The 20,648-nt window shown below is 41.1% G+C and overlaps 2 protein-coding genes across 3 annotated transcripts in view; both read right to left on the reverse strand.

The window, feature by feature from the left end:
* Positions 1-14,158, reverse strand: part of sec24b (SEC24 homolog B, COPII coat complex component) — a 39,528-nt gene extending 25,370 nt beyond the window's left edge. The window contains exons 1-4 of one of the 2 annotated variants that reach the window (XM_050043264.1): positions 13,769-14,158; positions 12,435-13,118; positions 11,582-11,731; positions 7,875-8,006 (exon numbers count right to left, since the gene is read on the reverse strand). In XM_050043264.1, the coding sequence (XP_049899221.1) occupies positions 7,875-8,006; positions 11,582-11,731; positions 12,435-13,118; positions 13,769-14,135 (1,333 nt within the window). In that variant the 5' untranslated portion in view covers positions 14,136-14,158. The remainder of the gene's footprint in view (positions 1-7,874; positions 8,007-11,581; positions 11,732-12,434; positions 13,119-13,768) is intronic. The other variant, XM_050043265.1, reaches the window with a different exon arrangement.
* A 1,619-nt stretch (positions 14,159-15,777) lies between these two features.
* LOC126389523 (thiosulfate sulfurtransferase/rhodanese-like domain-containing protein 2) overlaps positions 15,778-20,648 on the reverse strand; it is a 6,132-nt gene continuing 1,261 nt past the window's right edge. The window contains exons 2-9 of the mRNA XM_050043268.1: positions 18,673-18,962; positions 18,458-18,566; positions 18,192-18,311; positions 17,807-17,912; positions 17,473-17,588; positions 16,934-17,092; positions 16,541-16,679; positions 15,778-16,424 (exon numbers count right to left, since the gene is read on the reverse strand). Coding sequence (XP_049899225.1) covers positions 16,192-16,424; positions 16,541-16,679; positions 16,934-17,092; positions 17,473-17,588; positions 17,807-17,912; positions 18,192-18,311; positions 18,458-18,566; positions 18,673-18,962 — 1,272 coding nt within the window. The 3' untranslated portion in view covers positions 15,778-16,191. The remainder of the gene's footprint in view (positions 16,425-16,540; positions 16,680-16,933; positions 17,093-17,472; positions 17,589-17,806; positions 17,913-18,191; positions 18,312-18,457; positions 18,567-18,672; positions 18,963-20,648) is intronic.

A 20,648-nucleotide genomic window follows, 5' to 3' on the forward strand; every position in this document is an offset into this window, starting at 1 on the left:
AAGACTGGTTGAGAGGACTGGAGGAGCAAAGAATTAAATTAATATAGTTAAACAAAGACCCATGGGGACGGCCAAAAAAAGCACAACAGAACAGAGTACAACTGAAGAAAAAAATGTAAGACAGAAAATAGTTTGAAAGATAAAAGGAAAAATAAAAAAAGAGAGGAGGCCTGGGAGAACGAAGGACAACAACTGTAAATGAAGTCAATAAGAATAAGGAAAGGAGGGTCAAGATTAAAAAAAAATGGAAGACGAGGAGGGAAAGAGGGGAAGAACAAAAGCAGAGACATTAAAGGGAATGAAAAGCGGCGTTTTTTTGTTTGGCCATGAAGAGTGCTGCTGTGTTTGGACTCCCTCAGGCCTCACAGAGAAAGAGAGATGAGGCGGAGTGAATACTGGAAAGAAAACATGATGAAAAGATGTACTTAAGTCTTGGACAAGCTGGCGTACAGGCCTCCGAGGACAGAAAACATGGAGGGAATGAAGGGAAAAATATGGAGGAGAGAAACATGAGAATAGCTGAAGATTACAAAGCTTATGTGATGGCTACAGAATGGGACTCATTACCATCATCTCTCTGTACAGCTCTCCCACAGTCCATCATCTTCACTCACACTGACTCTCTCCCCTCTCTGCCTTTCTCCCTACTATAATACACACTCTATAACAGGGATATTCAGTTACAAATTCAACTGGGGCAGATTTTAAAACCAGGAAATGTCGATGGGTCAGAGATGTTCAGCAGCAGGCAACCTACTGAACCTAATGGTAATAACAAATTTCGGTAACACTTTACTTGAAGGTATCTACATAAGAGTGACATGACACTGTCATAACTATGACATGACACGGTCATGAACCTGTCATAAACATTATGTACATGTCATAAATGTTTATGACTGCTGTCATTAAGTGTCATTTGGTTTTTGTAATGACAAGTTGACATTGTTTGGGTTGTCTTAATTATGACAACTTGACATTAATCAAAGTGACATTACCAGAAGATGTCTTCGTCATGACAAGTTGACATTAAATTTGTTTGGGATGTCCTTATTATGACAACTTGACATTAACCAGGATGACACTACCAGAGGATGTCTTTATGTTAATGTCAAGTTGTCATAATAAGGACATCCCAAACAAATCTAATGTCAACTTAACATAATCGAGACAACTCAAACAATGTCAACTTGTCATTACAAAAAACGAATGACAATTAATGAGCAGCAGTCATAAACGTTTATGACATGTACATAATGTTTATGACAAGTTCATGACAGTGTCATGTCACCCTTATGTTTTGTTTAAGTATTGTTCTCAGATTCAGAAACAAGAGATAAAGATGAAGATATAAATAAAATACTAAAATAGACAATGAAATAAATAAAATAAAATATTAAAGTAGACATTGAAATAAAATAAAATAAAATATTAAAGTAGACATTAAAATAAAATAAAATAAAATATTAAAGTAGACAATAAAATAAAATAAATAATAAAATAGTAAAGTAGACAATCTGAAATATATACAATATACAATGAAATGGTTGTAGCGTTATAAATGAAATAAGAATGGCACTGTTTAGGCACAGGTACTGTTTAAAATGTATCATTACAGCACCGATATCAGAAAAAAATAAACAATACCCAGCCCTATTTCAAACCTACAATTTATAACAGTTACAGATCCTAAAAAAAAATTAAGAACCACAGCATGAGTACACCAAAAACCAGCTCATTATATCCTATTTATACCTCCATGTATGAGACATTTGTGTAAAATGTTGCCATAATTTGTATATTTCAGTTGTGGCCAAAGACACTTTTTGTGAGGTCACAGTAACATTGACCTTTGACCACTACAATCAGTTCAACCTTGAGTCCAAGTGGACGTTTGTGCCACAGCTATAGGTGGCACGGAGGCATAACAATCCTCCAAAATGAGGCAATTAGCAAGCAAACGTTGGGGAAGAAGTTAAGCTGATATAAACAATGCAGAGCTAAAGATATTTAAAAGTAAGTATATTTGTTAAACTGACTTTGTTTTATGAGGACACACATTTGTAGCGTCTCAAGGAGGCATGTTAGTGAGTATCACCAAACATACCTGTGTTTTTATCAGAAAACCCCACAGGGTGCCATTAATTTGTGACAGTGCTGTCAATTATTTTGTGCTGTCCCTCAAATTGCACCATCACTTTTAACTCCAAAAGTCAATAAATCTTGTAGATGAGCATGATGGTGTCTAATGCAACCACAACATCCTCCTATTCACTCTCTGTGATCTCACTTCCTGTCTGACTCTCTGCTGTTCCTGATCAAGATAAGGCAAACATAATATTACCAAAATAAGTCTTGTGGCTGCATTGCATTATGGTCCGCTGCAGCCACTGTTTTCCCTCTCATGTCCAATAATGAATAGGCTTTTCCAGAGGGATTACAAGGGTAGAATATTTGAATTAACCCATTAATCCATGTGGGCCAAAAGGAGGGATCAACGGCAGCAAACCAAGACACGACAGGCCTCGGGCAGAGAGCTCATTGGACGGGACGGGATCCAATTATCTCCGACTAAATCGGACCAGCAGACACTGGATTATCTGCTCTGGAGGAGCAGGACACCGGGACAGCTTAGCCTTCTTCCACCTCCCTCAAGTTTCTTCTGACAGCTCCTCATTCTCCTCTGCCTCTTTTCCTTTCTTCTGTCAGATCATAGATTAATAAAGGGGAGGCTAGTCTCGGTTAGAACAAGGAGAACAGACAGTGTTCTTTTTCTTCTTCCCCTCAACTGTTGGTCGTTATATGTTTAGTCACAAGCCCATTTTGCTTGCCCCCAGGCTGCTATCACCTCTGGTTACAGATAATTTCAGCTTCATTCATACTGTGGCCGACAGGGTTTCCTTTCTAATCTGCTTCTCACAAATGACACTGATCTCATTATCAGGACCATCCGTCCACTACAGAGGGATTTCAAGCTTTTGCCTGCAGGACGTTGTTTCAGGTTTCCCGTTAGGACACTGAGAGATTCCACGTCTCCTTCCCAAATGCTTCTGACATGCTTAAAAGCAACAGCACTCTGGTTGCTTCTTGGTATGAATTTCCATTTCCCGGCTTCAGTTCTGTGACTTAAGGCCTTTACACACGAGGAGTGTGATGAATAAACGATACAAAAATGCGAAACACTCGCCTGCGAATAGTTTGCATCAAAACTATTTATACCAGCAGCAATGCAAATCTGTGACAGTTCCAGCACATGTTCAATTAAATGTTTAGACTGGCCACCAACGATGCAAATTTGTGACAACTACCAGGATCCTATTGACAAAGAGTAGCGTCTGGAAGTCTGTCTGAGATAAGACAGATGTTCCCAACTGGTCCAGCCACGAGACCCAGACTGCTCTTTAGTCATTAGTTCAAGGTCCACGACATTTAATATATTCAGTGTCATACTAGCATTTGGCCATGTTGTCGACCTAGCTTGCTGTCTCTGTTAAGTAGTCTGTCGCGTTTTTGCCTCTTCAAATTTATTGTTTTCAATGTAGACGAGTGGCAGGCGAGCTCAAACACCAGAGCGACACCGCTGCAGCTAATAAACTGAGTTCAACATTTGGAATGCAGCAGCGTGCTCTGCATGTCATGTGACGAGGAACAACCAATCACAGCCAGCAGATATCTTTCCCTTCTTCTGTAAATATCAGTCGGACGAGTATGGAGAAGAAGTTGATCGTTTTAGTGCGGGGCTGCCAGAGCTTTACATCTGTTCCACGGACAATATTTTTAGGTCTAAAACATACAAAACAACACCTGGAAGAAGATCAGCTCTGCACTCAGGATTTCTGGTTATGGTCGCTTAGCAACCACAGACGCAATCTGCCTCAGCGCCCCTGAAAGCGCCAACCTTGCGTTTTCCAAGTGGTTAAAGACATGGCATGTGTACGGCCCCTTATTCACTCACTCTACAACAAGAATTGGCATTTCAAAATAAAAGCTTGTGTCTGAAATTCACTGTACTTCAAAAATAAAGTATGTTTTTTACAAACTCCACTGGCCAAAGCTACTGTATGCCATTTTACTGAGTTCCCTTTTAGCTAAATGTTCCTTGTATATGTATATATGTGTAAGGTTTTTATTGTGAAAGGTACAAATGGAAGTAGTGGATCTGTTACAGCTTTGTAAAGGTTGAAAGGGGCAGTTTGCCGTGTTGGTTTAGACTACAGAGCCTGTGTTGTTGTTTTTTAATCCCTATAAATAGGAACAATGTGACTGGTTGATGTCTTTACACATGAAGCTCAGAAAAATCTATTGCGTTTTGAAAAATATTACATCGCTTTCTTGCCGTGGCATTTTTGAGTTCTGTGTGAACTGTTTGAAAAAAAACTCTACTGATGTGCAAATCAATAGCACAAAAAAAAAACTGTGTGTAAAGGCTTCTGTTGTGTTGATGTGTGTTGTACTTTTACGCGAACTTGCCAGCAAATATATTCCCCCCTTGTGGAACAGTAAGGACAACCCTCAATCTTGAATCTACAATCAGTGTGCACAGAGAAAGAAAGAGTGACGTTTCCTCACGTCCACACACTGTATGTGCTACAACATGTGTTAGAAATCCAACATGTGTTTGAACGAGCGCTGCCGTGATAACAAGTACATCTTGTGTCATTCACTTGAGACGACTCTCATTTTAGCACTTGTGTCAGGGTGACTCAGCAGGTTTGGGAACGAGGGCACGAGAAGACAAAGCAAAGGAGGCAATACACTGCATGAGACTTGAATCAGACTGATCGACTTGATGGCGCCAGCTTTTCTCATTTTTTGCTTTTCTGTGTTTTATATAACTGTAAAGTGACTCTCTTTGGGGGTTTGGAGAGGTGGTCACACAAAATAAGCAACTTAAAAGTGTTGGCTTGGAATTCAGGAAGATTTTAACAGGTATTTTTCACCACTTTGTGACATTGTATTGACTGAAAGCGGCCCAAATCAGACTCATCTATAACAAGAGTTATATGAGTTTGGTCTCATGCATAACAGTTTAACACATGATAATCATCTGTCATATTGTATAAATGTGCCATAAAGTGACATGTATCTTATTCAGACATTATTTTGGCATCCAGAAATCAACAACTGGTATTTTGTTGCAGCAGACTACCCGTAAGAGACTGGGGAGAACTGAAGCAATCACGAGGGGGAACCTTTTTATTAAGAGGTGTAAATGAGTGCGAGCTGTGCAGTCACTTGCTGCTCTCTCACGGGGAGCAGGCGAGTCAGCAAACATGTACACAGAGAGCCTGCACCTGCTGGCAGGGGAGTGGCTATATTTAAAAACTTGTTAACCTCTGGCTGATGACACAGTTCCTGAGGGACAGTCATCAGCGGAGCACCTGAGTGGTACATAACAGGCATATGCATGATGACACCGTTAAAGCTCAGTACAGAATCACGTGGTCCAGATATTTAACTTTTCCAACACAGAATACTTCATATCAAGTAAGCATTTTTATGGTGGACACTTTAAGGGCTGCAACACACGTTTATTTTCACCAGTTATTTTATCTTTCAGGGCTTTAAATACTCCATGTATATGTACGGTGGTGCACCTTAAATTTTTAGCTGTGCTCATATTTCTCAGCTCTACATGAACCTGTGCACGTTACTTGGCACAGAAAATATGTTGTGCAGGACTGCCAACTCTCACGCCATGATACTTTTTACACACTCATGTAAATGTTCATTTTCTCAAGCAGGAAAAAACAAATTTATAACTGATAACGTGGCAAAGTGAAAAGAGAACACTGACAGCGGACAGACTAGACAGAGAAGCACCATGTAAAACCAGTCAAGCCAGGCACCACTTGGATTTTATGTGCCTCTATTCATGCTGTTGTGGTACCAATTACTTGGAGCGACTAAAAAGGATGCAGAAAGAGTCGCAATACAGCACAAAACAACTACTAATAAAGTATTAAATAAGGATTGTTGAATATGTGACATCAACAAAGAAGTCCTGATCTGATTAAAACTGTTTCCATATTAGGTTTGCTGGAAAGTGCAATGGACTTCTGTTCAAAATGATCAACATGTTCCTATGACAATTTACGATTTGAAGTAGTTTCACTGCACATTACTGTACAAGGAGAATTCAGTGCTACATTTTAGACACATCACTGCCTATCCTGCTGGAATTATGCCCCCAAAAGCAGGTATCTGAAGCCAAAACATGATTGTTTCCTGACTATAACCAAGTGTTTTTTGTGCCTAAACGTAACCACGTGTTTACCACAGAGATGTTAATATGAAGACATAGTAAATGTGAGATAACTACTACTGTCTCTTGTTTGGGTTTTATTTAAATTTGTCGATGCTGTGAATTGTCTACGATGTGAAAATTTAATGTCTTATCTTGCTTTTGCGTTTTGTGTGGACCCCAGGAAGAGTTGTTGTTACTGTGTTACAACTGATGGGGATCCTGAATAAACAAACAATTAATAAAGAATAAATAATGTTGAAATGTAAAGTTTCAACGTACGTTTTAACTGCTACAACTGCTGCTTACAAACAAAATGTATCTGTGGTTTGCAGAATATGAAAATACCAACATTTTTCTGGTTAACTTGGTTGCTTTAAGAGGTTTGCTGTAATTTTGGATGTAGTTCTGTTCAGACTGACCCTGACTATGACCATATCAAATCTTAAGTTATTTTAAACAACAGTTTTTCAGAAAATTAAAGAAAAAGTCAGCTCAAACTACAGAGCACACTGACGATGTCCCCATATTTTGACTGTCATTAAAAAGAAAATGTTGCAGTGGTCGATGTTTTATTTCTTTTGGTCAGATCCAGCCAAACTGTAGTGGAGGCGCAGAGAAAGAAGGTCATATATGCCAAATGATGCAGTAAAAAAACGCACGGTGCATGTAATTTTAGAAGCTACAAACACCGGTGCATGTACGCAAAAAAAGTATTTCTAACCCTGCCCATTATTCACTCTGGGGAGTCAATCTCCTTAATGTCAAATGTCACAAATCTGAGATAAAATGTTGACTGTAATTTTACAGAAGGTTTAAATTGCTATTTCTTTGAAACTAACAGTCCAAAAAACAAATTATTCAATTAAAAATTAAATGAAAGCCAAGAGAAGCAGTAAATCGTCACATTTTAGAAGCTATGACCGGACGCAAACTACTAATTTTTTATCATAATTGTTGCTGATTAATTTCTTGTCAATCGACTATTTATTTCAGCGCTAAACAACTTAAAAAGTTACGTTTTAAGAGCTTACTAACAAAGTTTACTACGTTTTTTTTATCACCACAACGTGTGGACAGCTGTTAAGTGGAAGTGCACTACAGAAAGATAATCAGATCCCAAAGACAAATGAGTGAACGAGAGCTAGACCAGCAGAACCTGGCAGAAGCTTTAAAAGCTAAATGCTAACCCACTTACCTCTCACCTTTCTGAGAGACAAAATTTCATGTGAGCGATGGAGCAACAGAGCAAGGTGCACACAGATTTAGAAAATGATTCAGTGTCAGTAGTGATGATTGTGAGGGGGAAAGACAGCGAGCACTGGGTGAACTTTGGAAGGCTGTTGAGGAGGCAGCGGGAAGGAGAGGGAAAAATCTGATTAGCCTCTTAGAAAGGGGGAAGGTACCGATGAAGAGCTGTGGACTGATTAAGCGTGTTGGTACGTAGAGCAGAGGTGACACAGAAGGGGAGAGCGCTAACAATCAAAAGTGACGGTGGTCAAAATCATGGGTGTAGCTCTATTAAGGATTTTAGGGCATGGGGAAGTTTAGCACAGAGGTGAATGAGTTTATGAGGATGGAGAAAGTGGTAATGAATGAGTTTGTTTGGGAGGTAAAAACTAAAGCAGACCTGCTTCCTCATCCTCCTCCTCCTCATCATCATCATCCTCAGAGCTGGATGACGAGGGAGCTGCGGCTGGGCCTGATGTGGTGGCAGAGACAGAGCTAGCTCCACTATTAGCAACATATCCATACTGCATGCCTGTTGGAAGGGGGGGAGAAAACTGTCAAAACTGGGTGATCGACAGCAGACAGGGCGACCGAGATCAGGCAGTAAACTTCATCCACGTGATGTGTGTGTATGTGTATGTGTGTGTGTGTGTGTGTGTGTGCTGAGGCAATGAACTAGCTTCTTCCATTCACTTATCTCTGGGAAATCTAAATAGGCCAAGATATTTTGAATTTTCTGGCAATGAGAGAGGGTGAACTTGTTTGGTAACGAGCTGTGTTGCTTAACATTTACTCTATATCCAAGTCTACATATGACACCAGTAACATTTCAGAGATAAACTGAGACGTTGGTTTAAAAAAAGAGAAAACAAAACAAAGACAAATAAAAAAGAAAAAGGTCCAACAGAGACATCTTACAACTTAATGCTGACGTTCACATGGATTCAGGCAGATGGTAGACGCCAAACCAGGCATCATTTTAGTGGACGACAGCAGGAAATTAAAATCAGTTGACGCTTTTCACGTTTTCACAAGATATTTTCATATCAAATTTCTCGTTCTCCGCAAGGGTCTTAGCCTCCGCCAGGGTTGTCCCTTATCACTGATCCTGTTTGTGACCTTCATGGACAGGATCTTGAGGTGCAGCTGGTTGGAGAAAGGGGTCCAGTTTGGGAACCTCAGAACCGTGCGTCTGCTTTTTGCAGATGATGTGGTTCTGTTGGCTTCATCACGCCGTGACCTCCAGCATGCACTGGGGCAGTTTGCAGATGAGTGTTAAGCAGTCAGGGATGAGAGTCAGCACCTCCAAATCTGAGGCTACAGTTCTCTGCTGGAAACTGGTTAATTGCCCCCTCTGGGTTGGGAGAGAGCTACTGCCTCAAGCGAGGGAGTTCAAGTATCTCGGGGTGTTCTTCACGTGTGAGGGTAGAATGAAGCGTGAGATGGATCGGCGGTTTGGTGCAGCATCTGCAGTGAAGAGGGAGCTGAACCGGAAGGTGAAGCTTTCTATTTACTGGTCCATCTACGTCCCAACCCTCACCTATGGTCATGAGCTCTGGGTAGCGACCGAAAGAATGAGGTCCTTGATACAAGTGGCCGAAATGAGTTTTCTCCATGGGGTGTCTGGGCTCAGCCTTAGAGATAGGGTAAGGAGCTCAGACATCTCGGAATAAAGCCACTGCTCCTTCGAGTTGAAAGGGGTCAGCTGAGGTGGTTCTAGGCACGTCCCACTGGTGTGAGGCCTTGGGACATGCTGGAGGGATTACGCATATCATCTGGCCTGGGAACGCCTTAGGGTCCCCCAGCAGGAGCTGGAAAGCGTTGCTGGGGAGAGGGATGTCTGGGGTGCTTTGCTTGGCCTGCTGCCCCCGCGACCCGGCCATGGATACGTGGATGAAAAAGGTTGGATGGAAGAAATTTTTCTTGTGAAGATATCTTGTAAAAACACGAAGAACATCTTGTTGTAACATGAAACTTTTCATTTTATTGCCTGATACTGATCAGTTTTTCTTTCCCTGGCGTGGCAGTTCTATGACTCCTAGTCCTCTGCGACACACACAGGCGATCTGGATCAATTACTTCACATCACTAGAAAAATAATGTAAAATAATAATCATTACATTATTTTATATATTTTATTCCATTCTTTGCAAACAATACACTATCACCATCACAACTTCTCATCATGCATGTTTCGTTTCTCAGTACTGCAATTTCATCTGACTGTTTTTTGTTTTGCCTGTGCCGTCCAGAAGGAGTTGTCCATCTGCCGTCTACCTGTTTCCATGTGAACTCAGCATCCCCTGACATGTAGAGACAGCTAGGTGTAAATTAGGCATCAAATATCTTGTGTGATTGGAGCACTTGCAGATGTGTTAATGCCCCTTAATACTCCCAGTCTGTGAACACCCAACGAGCTCAGCCAAATATTTTTTCCCCACTATCTTTCAGATTTTAATAACATTACAAAAACTGGCCACAATTATCCAAATCATTGCATTCAGTGTTACCACAGCTTTTATCCAACTAAAAACAAGCAGGTCAATTATTTCAACAATAATTATCCTCTTGAAATACTTGTTATAACAACGTGTGGCTTTAAATACGTGCCTGTAGAGAGGTGCGACCATTGTTTGTCCTGTCATTCTCTTACTAACACATTTTCAGTGGCCTGAGGCTAATATCACTGGGAGAGAGGAAACCAATTAAGGCACACAGCTAAGTGGCAACTGGGAGAATAAAACCTGGAGAAATTTAGTAATGGCAGAGATAATATAGTTATTTTACTGGTTTTTTTTTCATATTTAATTTTTATTCTTAGTACAGTTAATTTTCCAGAGTGAGTTTGCTTGTTTCAGTTTAATTTTTCTTGTTAAAAAATACTTAGTTTTTATTAGTTTCTGATTATAGTATGAGGGGTATTTGTCAGAAGTTCATAATAGGTATGATGATACAAACACAATGCTTTGTGACGGCAACTGATTCACAGTCACGTAGACATCACAGTCTCGATAAACACATGCACCAATGCCTCCTCGTGTATTTAAGTGTCTATAAATTTGTCCAAACCTACAAAGACAAAGTCAATTGTTTTTGCAACCTAAATTCTGATTAAACACAGGTGCAGCTGGTGCGAGACTCCTTTGGTGTTAACCTCCCGAGCTGACAGTGAAAAAATTCACGTCTCGCAAACAAAATAAACCAGCAGCTGGCTGCTGAATTCCAGACTGAAACCCTTACATTTGTATAAGTGCTCACACCTGCACATTTCAGTGTGTGTGTGTGCCTGGAAATGTACCCACGTAATCTGCTGCACACACAAAGTGCAGCTGTGAACATGTAATCATATTCACACTCGCTGGCATTGTAAATATAGAGCGGGATTTCAAACTGTGCATCTAATCTTGAGCTCAGTGAAGAAATTGCACCAGAAAAGACAAAAACCAGGCACCAGAGCACGGCAAGCCCAAGAGCTGCCACTTCTCGTATAATAACTTCAAATGTTCAAACACTGAAGTAAAGCAGGTAAGGAAATAGGTTTTGCTTCAACACAAATTCCAGCCAAAATACAAATGAAAGAACACCTTCTGAAACTAATACATCGTGTGGTTTTTCTTCTGCAAGCAGTGAAACAAAAAACAGGAAACTGAATTTTTGGTCTCAACATTTAAACCAAATTCACAAAAGTGAACGCCCAGCTATTTAAATTACATTTAAAGTCTTCTTTTAAAACACCTACAATGCAGATTATGCCAGAAGTCAACTTCCAACTGTGCACATACAGAAACATACACAGATGAAGCCCATTGCTGACATTCCTTGGTTAGAACGTTCCAACAACCTCATTTTACAAGCTGTCGTTCATCAGTACCAGCAGCAATGAAAAGCAGTAACTATGCTGATTAATCTTTTTGTGTATGTGTTGTAAACTAAGATACAACACGCTCACTTATGATTAAACCTTTAAAACAAGGACAGCACTCCATTTTGAATTTTTAATATTGCCACACAAACATTTCAGGCAAGATGCCCTTCTTCATGGTGTATTCTGGCAATGTGTATGTGTTTTGTCAGAGTGTTAAAATTTATTTAAAATATAGTTATTACCTTGGTGGCGGCCCGGTGAGGAATGGACTGAAGTGGAGGGGGTTCCTGAGGGCGGTCGGTCTGCGTCTGCGCCACCACTGCTGTGTACGACCCCGCTGTAGGAGTCATAGCTCAGAGAAGCCTGATGGCTTTGGTCATAGTGTTGGTGGACTGCAGTTTGGGAGGCAAGAAAGAAGAGCAAAAAAACACAAATTAAAAAAGGCAGGACATTTCAATCGGGAGAATGGAGGTCTGCGTAACCACAGATCTAATTCCTGGATAAAAACAGACGCTAGAAGAAATACAAACAGAAGAACTACACACAGTGTTAACAGTTGGAAGAGCTGTCAATCAAATATCCATTAAAATTTGACTTTGCTGCTGGCAGTCTTCTCAACTCCACAGCGAACTTTCTAGGACTGCTGAATGGTTGTTTTTGAAGTGAGAAGAAAGGACAGGAGCACACTGATCAATTTACAGCCTTTAATAGTACAAACAGACTAATGTTTCAGCACTACTGTATCTTCATCAGTCAACGAGAAGTTATTTGTGACTTTACATGTGTACCAGTACGAATGATTTATCATGCTTATATCAGCTGATACAAACATGGATTTTTGTAGGAGTCTTAGCACAAACGCAGGTGCAAAACAGGTCACAATTTAGAGCAATGCCTACTCAAGCTACGAGACAAGGAGAAAAAATAAAAAGACTACAACACTGTTGTCCCGTAGTTAAGCAAATGTTGGCAGCAAAGTATTTGACTGACACAAATCTTGCTTTTTAAACCTGATACTGACAAAAACAGCTTGAATGCACACCTCTGAACACTAAAGTTGATCAGCCCCTGCGTAAATCAGCCATTCACACATACCTGTGCTTCCTTGACCATTGACTGTTGGTGCCAGCTGACTGGGAGGAGCCACACTGTACCCAGGCTGCACTGCTGTTGTGGAGGCCGGCCGAGAGGTGCTGTACTGATGTAGGGGTGCACCCATCTGGGTGGGCATGCCTCCATGCGTGGAGGTGCTCTGGGAGGAACTCAGGGTGCCATACTGGCTACTTCCTGGTGCAGAAGGGTAGGAAACAATTGGATAGACAGGAGCTCCAGGGGCACCAGCTGGTGCAGCAACCAAACTGGGCTGCTGCTGTTGAGAGTGCTGTGCCGGGGGAGTGTGGTATGACTGCTGTCCATAGTAAGATCCTGGAGGGGCATATGACGGATGCTGCTGCTGCTGGAATGGCTGTTGGTTGTAGTGGGCATTTGATGGTGGTGGTGCTGAAGAGGGGAGGGTGGCATATGGCTGAGACGGAGGAGCAGAGCTTAAGGGAGCACAGTATGGGGAGGGTGCTACATGATGCTGAGAGAGGTGGTGGTGGTGCTGCTGCTGCTGATGGTTGCCCTGGTAGTAGTTAGCACTGTGGGCACTGTTCGTAATGGGTGCTTTGTTGGGAGCAGGAGTGCAGTGGGCAGGGATGGTGGGGTAGCTCTGTTGTTGAGGTGGGGCTCCATAGCAGCCTGTAGGTGGATGCATGGATTGGTATGTCTGTGCTGGACCTGAGGAGAAGGACGGAATGGTCAGGTGCATGTACAATTAGCTTGGTATAAAACATTCATTCTACCTCCACCACAGCTCACAAATAAATCAGAGGTTATCAGCAGTTGCAAACAACAGGCTTCATCAGCAGCTGATACTTGAGCAGTGAGAGTTAATACCCGGTTAGCTCTGTGCTGATTACACATCCCTCACAGCACAGCAACAGCCATCAATTAAAACTAATTTAATGTGCTGTAAATTTACTCGACTTATTATTTATTTAAGCTTCAATATAAAGCTGGCTTCGTGAAATGAAATGCGCCATCTGTCACACAACTTTTATATTGCTAACATGTATAATAGCATCGTTGAACGCTAGCTTAAAAGCTAACGTTAGCCGCTAGCTATCTCGGTAGGGTTTCAATGCTTAGGTTAGCTCTTAAGCTAGCTAATGTTAGCAAGTGGCTAGCTTAGCTGAAACCGTCAGTTTTTGCCGAAATTACACGTCGCTTTAATTTATATTTAATGTTACTGTTCAGTTAACACCAGAGGACAGTTGTACAAAAATAATATATATATATATATATCATTGCTCAACAAACTGATATCCCAGAGGGTTAGCATGCTAACGCTAGCGAGCTGGCTAATCGCATCATCCGGCCTGCGTTACCGTTCTGGTAGGGGGGCGCAGCTCCTCCGTTCGGCGTTGAGTTCTGGCTGTAGCTGACGGAGCTGTTCAGGTTTGTGAAACCCGGCGCAGACATGGCTCTCCCGTCCTCGATCCCACAGATACACGGGTGGGTTAAATACACATGAGCGGCGCTGTCCCAAAGCCTGGTGTCACCCCCGGAGAATGCGGCAGAGAGGTCGCTGCTGGTCGGTGAAGACCCGGGCAGCCTGGTGGGTCCGCTCGGGCTGAGAGCTGAAGCTTCCAGTGAGGATGCTGAGGAGCTGAGCCTGACTGCTGCCTGCGGTCCATCACTCCCTCTGCTGGAAGTTCTGTGCAAATATGTGTATTCATTTTTGTATAATTTCATTGAAAACACTTTGCTATAGTTATTTATGTATATTACTGTATATCTAATCCAATTTATTTGCACAAGGGGTACTTAACTTGCTTTGCTTGGGGGCCACTTTTGCAACATGACAGGAGGCCAGGGGCCAGCTGCAGGTGCATAGTCCAGGTGTATGCAGGGGGTGCTTAGCCCAGACCTCTGCTGGGGCTCCAGAGGATCCTCCCATGGCACTATCTTTGATAAACAAGCTCTATGTTGATGCTTTTTATGAACACTGGCACCTTCTTCAATATTAAAAGTACAAAAAGTGCATTTATTGTCCTTGTGAATTAAAAATGACGACACATTTTATGTAAAAGAAAAGTGGGAAACTGAGGGAAACAGCAATATCAAAAGGTGGAGTGGGAAATCTTAGATGACAAATCGACCAACTCATTGTCTTGGACAGAGTTTAACTGTAACCTGCCATACTGTGATGCATTCAATGGGCAATTCAATGTAAAACGCCCAAACTAGATACTCCAAGAAGTGTTGTGATGCACTGTGATACTGCCAAAATCCTAAGATATGTCGTGATACAGTTGTTCACATTAACCCCTGGTGCCCTGCTACACTTGGACCTTTCTTTTGATTACGATTATTTACTTATTTATTTATTCATCTAGTTCTGTTTTTGTTTGTTAGTTTAAAGGATAGTGGTTGTTTATTCGTCTGCATGTTTGTTTGTTCTTCCGTCTATTTATTTGTCCACATCGCTTTGTACCTGATGATTTCTTTTTTTGAATTTAAATAAAAAGAAAATTACAAAAGAATTAGAAAATGGCTGGGAGCCACCTGGCACCCTATCACTGGCCAGCTTTGGCCTACGGGCGGTAAATTGAGTGTCACTGATTTATACTATAGATGAGACAAGTCACAACCTATGCCTTTTATTTCTGCTTATGTGTGTTTTGTAATTTGTACAAAGCATAGATTGCATAAGGCCTTAGGTACTGTAAAGTGTACCTTGTTTATAGTTTAAGTCTTATTTGTTTCATTTATTTCAATGTAAACCAGTGGTTCCCAACTGGTCCAGTCACAGGGTCCAGATTTCGAGTCATTAGTTTGAGGTCCACACAGTTTAATACATTCAGCGCCATACTTGCCTTTGGCCGTGTCGTTGAGCTAGTTTGCTGTCTCTGTTCAGTAACTGTCTGTAAGTCACTCACTCCACAGAAGAAAACCGCACTTCAAAGTAAAAGCTCTGTGCTGGAAATTTACTGTACATAAAAATAAAGTGTGTGTGTGGTTTTTTTTAGAAACTTGACACGATTGTGAGTAATGTGTGGTCCACTCTGAATGGACCCACGACCCAAGTCCTAGAAATTATCAGCACTACTACAACTGCTGTCTCTTTGCTACCAGCTATTTTATATTAACAACTGAAAAGTCATGTGTGATATTTATATGAATCAAAAGTAAATTGATTCAACTGTATGTTTATTTTATAAAGACTCAGGGATTAAAATCCTTCTTGCTGAGAACTGATGAAATTAAGATTTCACTCTACACCTGATTACTGCTGTAGCAGTTTTTTGCATGGTTTCATATTGACAGGAAATGACTCATACGCTGAGATGTGTCATGCAGAGTAAGGCACAAAATAATGGCTGTAAGTTCTGCATATTTTTATCGACACTTTTTATGCAGCATGACGAAAATTACTTAGATTTTAAACTGTGTGTGAAACCATAACATTTAAAAACATGTAATTAACATAAATAATTGTCAAACCACTGATAGGGGGAAAAAAAAGATAAATCCCTTTTGTACAAAAACACGAGGCATTCCAGTTTCACAAGTCATGTTTTAAAACTTACAGATTCCTCATATGTATTCTGACATTTTCTCAATAAAATATGAACAGTTTTATCGTCTAATATCAAATTCACAGATCAATAAAACTCCTTACATAAAGTAATCTGACTTAATTCCCAAAAAAAAATCACAACTTTAAAATATACCAGGCACCTTCCACTTGTTGTACAGTAGTTGCACAATCTGGTTAATGTCCCCTGCAGTCGTAACCTCTGTATCGCTACACATCCTGAGGGATTCTGGGACGTCCATCAGTGCACTCACACTCCTCTTTGTGATGCGGGAGAACAGCGGGGGACTCCTTGCTCTGAGTCTGTCCTTTGGTTTGGCAGGTGGGGCAGCAGGCGGTGTGTCCGCCCTGCCGGCAGTCAGGACAGGACAGAACCAGCTGACAGCAGAAGTTGGTGGAACAGAGTTTGTACTGGTCCCAGGGACTGCCGCAGTACCTGCAGTCTGAACGAGGACACAGAACGACTCAAGTGTGACATAACTTTAAATACATCAGACAACGACTAAGTGTTAGTGTGCAGTAATGTTTTATGATACTGTTAACAACTGCACACACTAACCTGAGATGATGTCACTGTTGGAGGAGATGGTGTAGCGTTCATCAAACACAAAAAGCTTCCCTCGATAGAAACCCTCTGGGAACTGCTCCAGATACTTGTGGATTCCACCTTTCAGCTGGTAAACTTCCTTACACACATCCTGCAGGTAAACATGTAAACAAAAAAGGCACTGTAGGTTGCAAATGTTGCAAGCAACGTGTCAATGTGGGGCTGAGTATCTCAACTACAGCTCAAAAGTTATGTCATGTTTTCTTCAACAGCTGGTCTGAGGACACAAGCAGACAATGGCTCAACAGCTCCCCCTGGTGGAAAACCAGCAGCCTACAAAATGTGAGTCACTGCACAACCAGCCGGTCCCATGAGGTGCTTCACATTTAGAAAGATTTATCTTACTTTGGAGCGGAGGTATGCAGAGCCGCGCTCACAGCGGATCCCTCCTGTGCAGTACATCAAGACCTTCTTGTCTCTGAACAGTTCGAGGTTCTGGTCGACGTAGTCCGGGAAGTAGCTGAACTTGCGGATGCTTGGGGCCAGACACTGAGTAAACTGCCCCTGGAGGGAATAAAACAATCATGATTCAGAATGACAGCCAAACACTGCAGCCGAGCTTTGTCTTGTTTGATTATGAGAATGTTTTCCTGCCATTCTTACAGGGATTTCAAGCATCTATTTCAGCAGAACACTGAATATCATTGTAAATCAGCATCTCATCATGGTTGGACTTAAATTTACCCTTGTCAAATTGTTGTCCCTTGTCAAAGGAGAATTTCTGTCACTGTTGGGACAGAAAATAAAGTTCATCTATTCTATTCTACATTCATTTTTTCAAGACAATCCATGTACACTGGGGTCCTGGGTGAGTCGGTATGGAATGACCCATAAAAGATCAAATTTAACATCCATACAGCCTGTAGAATCTGTAGAATACTTACAATCTTACTCTCATAAAAGTTGCGGCAGTCCAGGAGGATGGTGTCAGTGCACAAGTCCCCTTTAGCCAACAGAGCCTCAACTTCTTTATGAAACTCCTCCGGCTCCAAATGAACTCCTGAGAGGTGACACAGATTTAGAACTAACATGACAACCACAAAATGTTACAAAGCAGAACTTCTTACAGAAAGTATCAACATAAAAACACCCGAACAATACGTATATAAAGAATACAACAAAGTAAAAATAATAAAGTTAAAGGCATTAGTATCACTGGTAATGGTGGCATGATTTTTTGCACTATTGCAACAGTATTAATGTTTACACAAACTGTACCTGCCAGCTGGTAGGAAACAACGTCAGGATCCATTCCCATTGGGACGATTTCTTTATAGACGCCGACCCTCAGGTCTTTAAAACACGCTGCACCACCATCACTTGTCTGAACACACACAGACAGGGACAAACACACCAGTAACTACAAAGAACTATTATTAATATGATTTACCTATCCACCCATTTTCAACTGGGGGGAGGTCATACAACACCGCATAAAAAAAACCCCCCTAAACTATCCCTTCAAAGCTCAGCTGTGGCCAATCAGTGCGATACAAAACTGAGATCATATTCATGCAGAAACATTATGTAGTATATATCTCTTAAACAAAAGGCATATCTTTAAATTCTATCACCCGACATGAGTTTTTCATCGGAGTCGGACCTTAAAATCCTCCTTCTCCATCTTGAAGAGAGGGTGTGAACACATAGCGTCGATGTAAATGTCAGTGGCCGTGTTGGTGCCACCAACTGTCCCATTGATGCCTTCAGTCGCCACCCTCACCTGAAAAAGATGATCATGATATATTTAAAGAAGATGGCTGAATTGAATCAAATGTTTATTCTTTTTTTGCAGTAACAGAAACATGTTTCAAGGTCTCAACATTCTTCAGTCTCTCAGCTGGAGGCAGGATAAGAGAATTTATTCACCTTGCCAGTTAAGTGGAGCTTCTCACACAAAGCTTTCTGCCAGGCACAGATGACATGTGGATCCTTCACCTGACAGTAGTGATAATAGAGCAGAACCTTGCCTGGACCCCTGAAGAGAATTACAGTGAGAGAAATCAGTAACGATTTAAAATGTAGAAGGACAAGTACAGCATGATAACTAAACCCAGGCAGGAGAATCAAAATTTGACCAGTACTTCTGAAGCCGCTCCTCAGAGATGTGACTAGTGTCAGGTATCCACGCAGAAATGTCCACCGGCTCGGTCTCGCGCTCGTCCGGCTGCTGTGTTTCAGGTTCCTCTTCCAACTGGATTAACAAACGCTCATATGTGGCCTGTGTGAGCTGCTGTATTTCAGTATCATGAGTCCTGGCCACGTGTTTGTGGATGGCAGAGTGTTCACTGAAAGTCTGTCTGCAGCAGCACCAAGATGAGCTTCCTTCCTCCTGACTGCTGTCCCTCTTGGACGCAACAAAGGCAGCAAATGACTGAAGAGAAAGAAAAGCAGGATGTGCTTTCAATGTGGCAATGTCAAATCTGTTTTTAAAATATTAACTATACTATCAAATGTGTTTAACAGTGGAAACAGCAGACTTTACCATAGTTCCCAACCTGTTTTGTTTGTGGCCCCTAACAAAGAGCGATGTCTACTTATTAAAGGTTTCACGTCTATGAGTTCAGAGCAGTTCAATCAAAAAGTGATGTTAACCTTTAATATTCTTCATAGAAATAGGAGATAATTTAGGAGATGAGACTAGATAGTAACTTGCAGAGAAAAAATGAACAGAATTTTCAGTGACATAATTTATTTTTCTTGTTTATTATTCCAGTTATCATCTTAGAACCCCTTAGATTCATCTTGTGACCCCACTGGTGAGTCCTGACTTCCAGGTTGGAAACCACAGAGCTGAGATATAAACTAACAGGCTCCAGTATAGGTCATTAGGTTTTCTAATGCAGCACGACCCATGCTGAATTTCTGACAACAAAGTAGTGATATCTGAGTTTTTTTAAATCTGATAATAAAGCCACAATTTTTTTTTTTTTTACATAAACCAAAAAATCATTGCTGATACCTTAAAGTTTACTTTTAAGGACTTGCAACCAAGCTACATATTGAACAAGGAATTTTACAGTTCAAAACTGCTCTTTGTTATCTTCATTTTCTCCCTGTCTGCATTGTTTCCCTTCTTATGGATTATTTCATCTTTGTATTATTATCATCATTATTACGGGGCGGCTGTGGCTCACAGGGAGAGTGAGTTGTCCACCAATCGGAAGGTTGGTGGTTAACGCGTTGAAGCATCCTTGGGCTAGATACTGAACCCCAAATTGCTCCCAGTGGCTGTTCCATTGGCGTGTGAGTGCGAGCGAATGGTTACTGCGTAGCAGGTGGCATCTTGTATGGTAGCCTCGGCCGCCAGTGTGTGAATGAGTGAATGTGACATGTAGTGTTAAAGCGCTTGAGTAGTCAGAAGACTGGAAAAGTGCTATACAAGTGCAGTCCATTTACCATTTTGTTTTGTTGTTGATGTTCTTTGTAAAGCGCCTTTGAGTATCCACAAAAGTGCAATATAAAACCCAATGTAGTATTATTATTATTATTATTATAAACAGCTGAGAGACTGCAGGGAAAACAGAATATTTTCACATCTAACTCTATGAATGAAGGGGTTATTTTGACCAAACCAGAGGTGGGAATTGTTGGAACATTGGACTAACTAACTGGGTGACTAACAAGACTAACCAAGATAATTTTGCTGAGTTTAATTGTGTTTCTCTTGAGTGTAAATAAAATGTGTTTTGCCAGGAGTAAACAAGGCAGTAGTCTTAGTTCAGTGACAGAGAGAAACTCAAATTCAGAAGGTGTATGATTGTATTAACCCAGGGGTAGGCAACCTGCTGCTCTGGAGCCATATGTGGCTCTTCAACCCCTCTCCAGTGGCTTGCTGTGGCTTTGACAAAAAAAAATACCACATGAAATGAAATTACATATACACACATATATATATATATATATATATTTTAATTTAATTTAATTTTTTTTTTTTTAATTTTATATACTTTATTAATCCCCGAGGGGAAATTCAATTTTACACTCTGTTGTCAATTACACACAGGTCCGAACACACACATGCACAAACTGGACCTATACATGCACTAAATGGAGAGAT

Source organism: Epinephelus moara, chromosome 4 (assembly GCF_006386435.1).
Source record: "Epinephelus moara isolate mb chromosome 4, YSFRI_EMoa_1.0, whole genome shotgun sequence".
Classification (NCBI taxonomy): domain Eukaryota; kingdom Metazoa; phylum Chordata; class Actinopteri; order Perciformes; family Serranidae; genus Epinephelus; species Epinephelus moara.